The 10,000-nt window shown below is 31.1% G+C and overlaps 4 protein-coding genes across 5 annotated transcripts in view; 1 reads left to right on the top strand and 3 right to left on the bottom strand.

Annotated features, from left to right (window-relative positions):
* Positions 1-461, bottom strand: part of LOC111679239 (zinc finger protein 658B-like) — a 2,316-nt gene extending 1,855 nt beyond the window's left edge. For both annotated transcript variants that reach the window (XM_023440767.2, XM_046948371.1), the window contains exon 1: positions 1-461. This exon is cut by the window's left edge and continues 117 nt beyond it. In XM_023440767.2, coding sequence (XP_023296535.2) covers positions 1-20 — 20 coding nt within the window. In that variant the 5' untranslated portion in view covers positions 21-461.
* A 1,663-nt stretch (positions 462-2,124) lies between these two features.
* Positions 2,125-3,112, bottom strand: LOC111679187 (60S ribosomal protein L21). The gene is made up of 2 exons (XM_023440709.2): positions 2,972-3,112; positions 2,125-2,817 (listed from the first exon to the last, which is right to left on the bottom strand). Exon 2 carries the CDS (start codon positions 2,791-2,793, stop codon positions 2,314-2,316), a length of 480 nt encoding a protein of 159 aa, XP_023296477.1. The 5' UTR covers positions 2,794-2,817; positions 2,972-3,112; the 3' UTR covers positions 2,125-2,313.
* Positions 3,113-3,178: 66 nt separating this feature from the next.
* On the top strand, positions 3,179-4,318 carry LOC111679207 (anamorsin homolog). The gene is made up of 4 exons (XM_023440735.2): positions 3,179-3,405; positions 3,483-3,866; positions 3,929-4,053; positions 4,127-4,318. The coding sequence occupies exons 1-4, from the start codon at positions 3,270-3,272 to the stop codon at positions 4,238-4,240; spliced, it is 759 nt and encodes a 252-aa protein (XP_023296503.2). The 5' UTR covers positions 3,179-3,269; the 3' UTR covers positions 4,241-4,318.
* Positions 4,319-8,318: 4,000 nt separating this feature from the next.
* LOC111679170 (L-dopachrome tautomerase yellow-f2) lies at positions 8,319-9,555 on the bottom strand. The gene is made up of 2 exons (XM_046956528.1): positions 9,091-9,555; positions 8,319-9,034 (listed from the first exon to the last, which is right to left on the bottom strand). Exons 1-2 carry the CDS (start codon positions 9,538-9,540, stop codon positions 8,357-8,359), a joined length of 1,128 nt encoding a protein of 375 aa, XP_046812484.1. The 5' UTR covers positions 9,541-9,555; the 3' UTR covers positions 8,319-8,356.
* Between the last annotated feature and the right edge of the window lie 445 nt (positions 9,556-10,000).

Raw genomic sequence — 10,000 nt, 5'->3', positions numbered from 1 at the left:
GTAGATATTGCACTTTCCATGTTAATAATTATTTAATAAATTGCACAATTATATTTTTATTTCATAAATCACTTGTCATTGTTGCTGCTTGTATCAGAAACAAATTCTTTTTAATGACTATTAATAACTATGTAAAACTATTGTTATTTAGTTTCTTATTAAAAAGTTAATATTGCAGTTAAATAATTATTTAATTTTCTATTAAATATTGTAAATTTGTTATTAATATTTTTTTTTTTTTTTTTTTTTTTTTTTTAACTTTGAAGTGTGTTGGCGGAGTTATTAAACTCACAAACTGCCAGGTTATCCCACAAAAATAAAAAAGTTATATCATTGAATCATCATAATCAAAAAAATTCCAGAGTTTTAATGGTCTCCACCAGTTTATATTCGAGTTTAAATGGTCTCCACCAGGTTATATCGTGAGTATTCTATGGTCTCCACCAATAAAAAACGGTTATTAATATTTAAAATAATAGTTTTGTTTACAAAAATAACTTCTACATTTGTTTTTGTACTGACAATTCAATCATTCACTGCGAAATGATAGCTTAACGGAACAAAAATTAACCCTTTAAGTGTTTATATAAAATCATTATAAAATTTGTTAATTTTTACACTGATTATAACGGCAAACTAATAATAAAACAAAAATATTTTAGTATATCAGCAAAATTTGTATTATACTCATTACAAGTAGAGATTTTGCTGTTGGTAATAATTGATAAAACAAGTTTTGAAAAAATCACTAAAAAATATAACAATTTAAATTATTTTGACATATTACTTTACTAATAATAATGGAAATCTAGAGGGCTATGTCTTCTGGAAATATATAGTACATACATAATTTTAGACATGAACTCAATAGAGAAATTGTCAAAATTAATATTAAACTAATTTTTATAAAAAAAATTTATATATTTTATCCGTTCCTTAAAAACGATTTAGGACATTTTCAATAATACTTGTCAGTTCAACATTATCCACTGAAAATTTGTATAATTTTCTATACAAAGATTTCTAAAGACTTTTTTAATACACTTTTGTGGAGAATATTTTTGATTCTAACTAAAAATATATATTTTTTAATTTTAGGTTAGGTTTACAAAACATAAATATCATGGTCTGATTGAAAGTTTTTACAGAAAATTTTTCATATTTAGTGTTCTATAGAAAATGTGTACAACTTATTTCAAAACGAAATTGTTATTGAAACTGGAACTTCTTATATTTGCATCTGAATAAACCTTTTTATTGAAAATTTGTCTGATTTAGAATTTCATATATATTTTCTATAGAAACCTGATTTAGTTTTGAATGAATTTCTTTTGAGATTCTGTACTAAAGTTTTCTTTAAAATACAATATGTGAAACGATAACATTATTCAACAAGTAAGAAGTTATAGACGGGCGAGGCCGATCATATATACCCTACACCTGTATTCGAATTAAACGTGATTTAGTTTTCATAATAAAACATTTAAGTTGAATTGTACCTTGCCTCAAATATAATTAAGCCATTTATCGTTTAATAAGTGAGGATATTTAAGTAAAATTTTGATGGAGGCTTTTTATAGGGGCTAGGGCCAAATGAGGCCCTTTTATTATAAAGTTCATGAGGGTCATCAAGGCTAGTATAGAACTTGGTTTGACAGCTGGTCAACATTTCATATAATCCATTTCTAATCTAAATATATCAAGCTCTCACTCGTATATTATCTGACAAATTGAATAATGAAATGTGAATAATAAAAATTCAAGATGAAAATGTTTAAGGCTGAGAACGAAACCGGATCAAAGCGTGCTAATAGTTGAAGATACTTTATCAAAATATCCCGAGAAATTGTCGACTTATTTCCAATTTTAATTACCGGCATGGAAAAATTAATCTTGAATTTAAAGTATGATGTATAATGTTAAATTTTTACTGCTCCGGTGGAGTAACAAATTCTTCATTTTATCCAGTTGCTAAATAAATTTCTTGGCATAGAAAGAAATCCCCCAAAGATTTTAAAAGTGTAACTTAAAACTTTAATTAGTTTTCTTAATAATTAAACTTATTTACATGTTGCATTTAATGGCCGGTAAAACCATTGTCCTAATAACGTGACACACATATTGTTTTGTTGTTTTTTTGTCATTCCAAATAGAATTCAATTCTATTTTTCATTCACTGTTTATTTTTTTTTTGTTTAAAAATTTTTTACAAGAGAATTTTCATAGAAAAAAGCTCCATGTGTGTAATATAAAAAACACCCAACAAATACTTCATCATCATTCCGTATGTTGTAACTAAAGTAGTAGATTAACTTAGGCAACGAATTCGTAAGGAATGGGAGCCAATACAATGGGTTCTTCGATCTTCTTGACGAAGTGAGCCTTCTTGGGTTGAGCAGGTTGACGTTTCAAGTTAACCCAGGTACCCTTAGCCTTGGCGTCCTTCAACAAACGTTCGTTTTCCTTGACGCGACGCAAGAAATCTTCACGGCACTTGGAGTGGTGGACGTGTTCAATGCGGACATTGATGCGCTTGGGTAGGATTTTACCGCGTACACGTTTGTTTACAATAACACCGACAGCATGAGGGGTGACATTGTAGACACGGCCAGTTTTGCCGTGGTAGGCCTTGTAGGGCATACCCTTTTGGACGGCACCATGACCCTTGATGTCAACAATATCTCCAATTTTGAAGACACGCATGTAGGTGGACAAGGGGATGACACCATGCTTGCGGAAGGGGCGAGAGAACATGTCTCTGGTGCCGCGACGATAACCCTTGGAATTAGTCATTTTGTTAAGGTAGTTTGTTGTTCCCTATAAAAAAATTGGCAGAGAAAACACAAATTAAAACACTTTTTCCTTTGAAAACACACACACATATTCATATGCTTTGAATTTAAACAATATTTGAAATTTATTTTTATTTTTTTTAGCATTTTTTTCTATTTTTTTAGATATTTCCACTAACCTTTCAGAAAATACCGTCCACGCGGTCGTGTAGTTGGGAAAAAAGAAAGATGGCGACGGTACAGTATTGCCAAATTCAAATTTTTACACATTTTCGATTATTTTGACATTTAACTTCGAAAGGAGGCATGTTTAGTTAACATAACAAAATAGCTGTGTTTATTACATTTGAAGTTGGCAATGCTGATTGTTGAAAGACAGCTGTTTGTCAAAAATTCTATATGTATTTCAAAAGTTTACAAAAAATTTACATGATTTGCTAAAATTTTAACAAAAAAAAGTGAAAGGATTTAATAAAAATGCAGCAATTTAAGAGTTTGCAAAAAAGTTTATTTATTTGGTCTAACTCTGATAACTTGGAAAAACAGGTGGATCAGCTAAAAACAGCTACTGGAGGTGAAGTTTTAGTGGAAAATATTAATCGCCTAACATTTGGTGAGTAATTTGTTTTGTCAAAAAAAAGTTCCAGAATAATTTGTATTAACTATTACTATAATTCCGTTTATATAAAGCCTCACATGCTAATGCCTCATTTGATTTAATTGTGGTGGAAAATGCCCAACTCACTGATGCCTTTGGTAAATTATTACAATTATTAAAACCCAAAGGCAAATTGCACCTTTTAACATTTGTGGGCTCCAGCGAAAGTTTATCACAGGAGCTGAAATTATCGGGATTTATAAATACTCAAGTAACAGATTCTACCATAACCACTGAGAAACCAGGCTATGAGACGGGCTCAGCGGTAAAATTGTCATTTGCCAAAAAATCCACCACAAAACCGGCAGCTGTTTGGAAAATTGATGGCGATGAAGAAGTGGAAGAAGACTTAATCAATGAAGACGATTTATTAGATGAAGAAGATAAAAAGAAACCAGACCCAGAGTCTTTAAGAGGTAAATTTGTCTTAAATTATCGCTAAATTCCTAAACCTATAGCAATATTAATCCCTTTATAGTTTGTGGCACTACTGGCAAACGTAAGGCCTGTAAAGATTGTTCCTGTGGCTTGGCCGAAGAGTTAGAAGCTGAAAAATCTAAAACTAAAGTTGAAACACAAAACGCCAAATCCAGTTGTGGCAGTGTAGGTTTTATTTTTTAATTCCCCTGCACTTCGAATAGTATTTAAAGTATTTTTACATTTTTTATAATTTCAGTGTTATTTGGGTGATGCTTTCCGCTGTTCCACTTGCCCTTATTTGGGTATGCCCGCTTTTAAACCAGGCGAGAAAGTACAATTGGCCGGAAATCTTTTAAATTCCGATATTTGATTTAAAGCAAGACTCGTTAATGTTTATACTTAAAGATTTTTCTAAAAATAATTCCAAATACACTGAAAGAAACGTAAACTAAATTTTTTAACCATAGAGATTTGAATGATCACAGATTTTCACTATTTTGTCGATTGGAGCGTTATTTAAGGAACTACAGCCATTTCATGTTTTTCATATAAAAATCGATTTTTGGTAGAAAATATAAATGATCACAGATTTTCACTCTTTTGTCGCTTGGAGCGTTATTTGTTGTTGTTGTTGTAACAGCTCGACTGTAGCCGATAGTTCTTTCCTCGGGAAAAAACTTTCGGTTGATACAACTGTCGCTGGGTTGACAATCTTTGGCCGAGTATGACTCGGGTTGTTCCGGAGCGAAGATCCAATTGTAGTGGGAGCGTTATTTTTCGATTTTTAGAGGGAAATATGAGGGAGCGTTATTTAAGGAAATACAGCCGTTTAAAATGTTTCATATAAAAATCGATTTAAAAGGAAATATGAGTGATCACAGATTTTCACTCTTTTGTCGATTGGAGCGTTATTTAAGGAGTTACAGCCGATTTATGTTTTTTCATATAAAAATTGATTTTTAGAAGAAAATGTGAGTAATCACAGATTTTCACACTCGTTTTTCACTCTTTTGTCGATTGAAGCGTTATTTATAGAATTACAGACATTTAAGTTTTTCAAATAAAAATCGATTTTTAGATCACAGATCACAGATTTTCACTCACAGATTTTCACTCTTTTGTCGATTGGAGCGTTATTTAAGGAAACACAGCCCATTTTAAGTTTTTCAATAAAAATCGATTTTTAGAAGGAAATATGAGTGATCACAGATTTTCACTCTTTTGTCGATTGGAGCGTTATTTAAGGAACTACAGCCATTTTAAGTTTTTCATATAAAAATCGATTTTTAGAAGGAAATATGAGTGATCACAGATTTTCACTCTTTTGTCGATTGGAGCGTTATTTAAGGAACTACAGCCGTTTAAAGTTTTTCATATAAAAATCGATTTTTAGTGGGAAATATGAGTGATCACACTCGTTTTTCACTCTTTTGTCGATTGAAGCGTTATTTAAAGAACTACAGCCATTTTAAGTTTTTCAAATAAAAATCGATTTTTGGTGGGAAATATGAGTGATTTTCACTCTTTTGTCGATTGGAGCGTTATTTAAGGAACTACAGCCATTTTAAGTTTTTCATATAAAAATCGATTTTTAGAAGGAAATATGGGTGATCACAGATTTTCACTCTTTTGTCGATTGGAACGTTATTTAAGGATCTACAGCCATTTTAAGTTTTTCTTATAAAAATCGATTTTTAGAAGGAAATATGAGTGATCACAGATTTTCACTCTTTTGTCGATTGGAGCGTTATTTAAGGAACTACAGCCATTTTTAGATTTTTCTTATAAAAATCGATTTTTAGAAGGAAATATGAGTGATCACAGATTTTCACTCTTTTGTCGATTGGAGCATTATTTAAGGAACTACAGCCATTTTAAGTTTTTCATACAAAAATCGATTTTTAGAAGAAAATATGGGTAATCACAGATTTTCACTCTTTTGTCGATTGGAACGTTATTTAAGGAGCTACAGCCATTTTAAGTTTTTCATATGAAAATCGATTTTAAGAAGGAAATATGGGTGATCACAGATTTTCATTCTTTTGTCGATTGGAGCGTTATTTAAGGAACTACAGCCGTTTTAAGTTTTTCATATAAAATCGATTTTTAGAAGGAAATATGGGTGATCACAGATTTTCACTCTTTTGTCGATTGGAGCGTTATTTAAGGAGCTACAGCCATTTTTAGATTTTTCTTATAAAAATCGATTTTTAGAAGGAAAAATGGGTGATCACAGATTTTAAGGATCTACAGCCATTTTAAGTTTTTAATATAAAAATCGATATTTAGAAGGAAATATGAGTGATCACAGATTTTCATTCTTTTTTCGATTGGAGCGTTATTTAAGGAACTGCAGCCATTTTTAGATTTGTCATATTCTTTTTTCGATTGGAGCGTTATTTAAGGAACTGCAGCCATTTTTAGATTTGTCATATAAAAATCGATTTTTAGAAGGAAATATGGTTGATCACAGATTTTCATTCTTTTGTCGATTGTACATCCATTTTAAGTTTTTCATATAAAAATCGATTTTTAGAAGGAAATATGAGTGATCACAGATTTTCACTCTTTTGTCGATTGGGGCGTTATTTAAGGAGCTACAGCCATTTTAAGTTTTTCTTATAAATATCGATTTTTAGAAGGAAATATGGGTGATCACAGATTTTCATTCTTTTGTCGATTGGAGCGTTATTTAAGGAACTACAGCCATTTTAGGTTTTTATTATAAAAATCGATTTTTGGTGGGAAATATGAGTGATCACAGATTTTCACTAATTTGTCGATTTGAGCGTTATTTAAGTTTTTCATATAAAAATCGATTTTTAGAAGGAAATATGGGTGATCACAGATTTTCACTCTTTTGTCGATTGGAGCGTTATTTAAGGAGCTACAGCCATTTTAAGTTTTTCTTATAAATATCGATTTTTAGAAGGAAATATGAGTGATCACAGATTTTCACTCTTTTGTCGATTGGAGCGCTATTTAAGGAGATACAGCCATTTTAAGTTTTTCAGATAAAATCGATTTTTAGAAGGAAATATGGGTGATCACAGATTTGCACTCGTTTGTCTATTGGAGCGTTATTTAAGGAGCTACAGCCATTTTAAGTTTTTCATATAAAAATCGATTTTTAGAAGGAAATATGAGTGATCACAGATTTTCACTCTTTTGTCGATTGGAGCGTTATTTAAGGAGATACAGCCATTTTAAGTTTTTCTTATAAAAATCGATTTTTAGAAGGAAATATGAGTGATCACAGATTTTCACTCTTTTGTCGATTGGAGCGTTATTTAAGGAACTACAGACATTTTAAGTTTTTCTTATAAAAATCGATTTTTAGAAGGAAATATGGGTGATCACAGATTTTCACTCTTTTGTCGATTTAAGGAACTACAGCCATTTTAAGTTTTCTTATAAAAATCGATTTTTAGAAGGAAATATGGGTGATCACAGATTTTCATTCTTTTGTCGATTGGAGCGTTATTTAAGGAGCTACATCCAATTTAAGTTTTTCTTATAAAAATCGATTTTTAGAAGGAAATATGAGTGATCACAGATTTTCACTCCTTTGTCGATTGGAGCGTTATTTAAGGAGCTACAGCCAATTTAAATTTTTCTTATAAAAATCGATTTTTAAAGGAAATATGGGTGATCACAGATTTTCATTCTTTTGTCGATTGGAGCATTATTTAAGGAGCTACAGCCATTTTAAGTTTTTCTTATAAAAATCGATTTTTAAAGGAAATATGGGTGATCACAGATTTTCATTCTTTTGTCGATTGGAGCGTTATTTAAGGAGCTACAGCCATTTTAAGTTTTTCATATAAAAATCGATTTTTAGAAGGAAATATGAGTGATCACAGATTTTCATTCTTTTGTCGTTTGGAGCGTTATTTAAGGAGCTACATCCAATTTAAGTTTTTCTTATAAAAATCGGTGTGTAGAAGAAAATATGCGTGATCACAGATTTTCACTCCTTTGTCGATTGGAGCGTTATTTAAGGAGCTACAGCCATTTTAAATTTTTCTTATAAAAATCGATTTTTAAAGGAAATATTTTCATTCTTTTGTCGATTGGAGCATTATTTAAGGAGCTACAGCCATTTTAAGTTTTTCTTATAAAAATCGATTTTTAAAGGAAATATGGGTGATCTCAGATTTTCACTCTTTTGTCGATTGGAGCATATTAAATTCGATTTCTGGTGGTAATATAAGTGATCACAGATTTTCACCCTTTTGTCAGTTTTTCCCTATTTTTAAAGAATCTAAAAATTGATTTAATTTTTTTTCCAGTTTATTTTCTTCCCATAAAAATTGATTTTATAGCTAAAAATATTATCCTTGTTTGATAATTTCGTTTGTATAATTCACAATAATTTATATAAATCACAATAATTTATTTTTATAAAAAAAAATTAAAATCCCTTAAAACTAAATATGTTTATTTTGATTTCTTAAAAAATAAAAATCATTAGCATCCTTAGATTTTACATTTGACATGTAGTTCCCTTAATTAATTCCTTATTATTACCCATTAATACGCGATAATTGACTGCAGCAGGATCCAATTCCTTATACAAATAGGTGGGCATTTTATCGGACAAAACCCAGATAGTGCCTTCAGCATCGATTTTCAAATCGTTGGGAAATACCAAAGTATGAGAATCAGAATCGATCAGGCCTTGATTATCGGGAGTATAGGGTTTCTTAACATTCCAACAGGCTATGGCATCTTTATTGACTTGGGTGTAGAAAATGACACCAGTTTCCTTGTCATAAACCTCAGCAGTAGATTGACCATTCATGCCACGATCGCCTACATATTTGAAATCGTAATATGAATTGGGACTTGTGGCTAGAGTTTCGTTTTGCAAAACACGATTAGACACCTTAAATTCTTTAGTACTGGCCAAAGCATGGAAATATATATCCTTAGAATGATCAGGATTCATGGGACCCACGGCCAAACCGAAAACGCCATCAGTCCATTGGAAATTAACACCACCAACATTAAAATCGCCTTGTAAAGGATCGAAATGGAAGAAATTGTGTTTGACACGATAGGAATGATCATTACTAAAGGAGTAGACTACCACACCATAAGCACCCAAATCGGGAACATAGGCATAAGCATTATTGCACTCGGAACGATCAGAATCAACAATCTGTAAAGGAAATAAACATTAATCATAGTTTAGACTAAATTGTAAAGATCACTTACAATATTGGCAAAGAATGAATCCTGTTTAATTTGATCTTTGGGTATGTTAAATCTACGTATCAATTTGTCTGTTTTCAAGTCAAATATTACTATAGCATTACCGGTTACTTGCTTGCCTTCGCCCAAAATATCGGCCAAACCAGTGTCTAGTACCCACAAACGATCGCACTGATCTGCATGTATGCGGAAGGTAGAAATTATGGTTGAATTGTCTTTTAGTTTATAGCCATCTTCAATTTTTTCTTTGGGCACCTTATTGGCCTCCCAACTGGGATAGGGCATTAGTTTGGGAGATTTATCGTTGGAATTTAGATCTACATAATTAAGAGTAGAAGCAACACCAGCCTTCCATCTGCAAAAAAAAAAAAAAAAAAAACAGAAATCGGAGATAATTTTATATTTCTTTAAAATCGTTTCAATATTGAGTGGGGTTTTTAGAAATTTTATCATATTTGGACTATAGGTTTAATTCAATACTGATACTCAGGACCATAGTTTTTAGTAGATACTATAGTCTAGTCCTTAGTAGTTTTAAGTATAGTCTATAGTCTGGACTATAGTATAGGTTAAAGTCTGGACTATAGTCTAGTATATAGTTTGGACTATAGTCTATTCTATACTCTGGACTATAGTCTAGTCTATGGTCTGGATTATAGTCTACTCTATAATCTACTCTATAGTCTACTCTATAGTCTGGACTTTAGTATATTCTATGGTCTAGTCTATAGTATAGTCTATAGTCTGGACTATAGTCTACTCTATAGTCTGGACTATAGTCTACTCTATAGGCTAGACTATAGTCTACTCTATAGTCTGGACTATAGTCTACTCTATAGTCTGGACTATAGTCTACTCTATAGTCTGGATTATAGTCTACTCTATAGCCTAATCTATAGTCTGGACTATAGTC

The sequence above is a fragment of the Lucilia cuprina genome, chromosome 2 (genome assembly GCF_022045245.1).
Source record: "Lucilia cuprina isolate Lc7/37 chromosome 2, ASM2204524v1, whole genome shotgun sequence".
Classification (NCBI taxonomy): domain Eukaryota; kingdom Metazoa; phylum Arthropoda; class Insecta; order Diptera; family Calliphoridae; genus Lucilia; species Lucilia cuprina.
Note: the sequence above shows the minus strand (reverse complement) of the source record. Positions and strands in the feature narration are given on the sequence as shown.

Excerpts from the sequence above, each read along its gene's own strand:
- LOC111679207 (XM_023440735.2), top strand. The coding sequence starts at position 3,270 with ATGCAGCAATTTAAGAGTTTGCAAAAAAGTTTATTTATTTGGTCTAAC. Across the intron at positions 3,406-3,482 it reads TATTAATCGCCTAACATTTG|CCTCACATGCTAATGCCTCA; the intron begins GTGAGTAATTTG and ends GTTTATATAAAG. Across the intron at positions 4,054-4,126 it reads CCAAATCCAGTTGTGGCAGT|TGTTATTTGGGTGATGCTTT; the intron begins GTAGGTTTTATT and ends TTATAATTTCAG.
- LOC111679187 (XM_023440709.2), bottom strand. The coding sequence starts at position 2,793 with ATGACTAATTCCAAGGGTTATCGTCGCGGCACCAGAGACATGTTCTCT.
- LOC111679170 (XM_046956528.1), bottom strand. The coding sequence starts at position 9,540 with ATGATAAAATTTCTAAAAACCCCACTCAATATTGAAACGATTTTAAAG. Across the intron at positions 9,035-9,090 it reads ATTCATTCTTTGCCAATATT|ATTGTTGATTCTGATCGTTC; the intron begins GTAAGTGATCTT and ends TTTCCTTTACAG.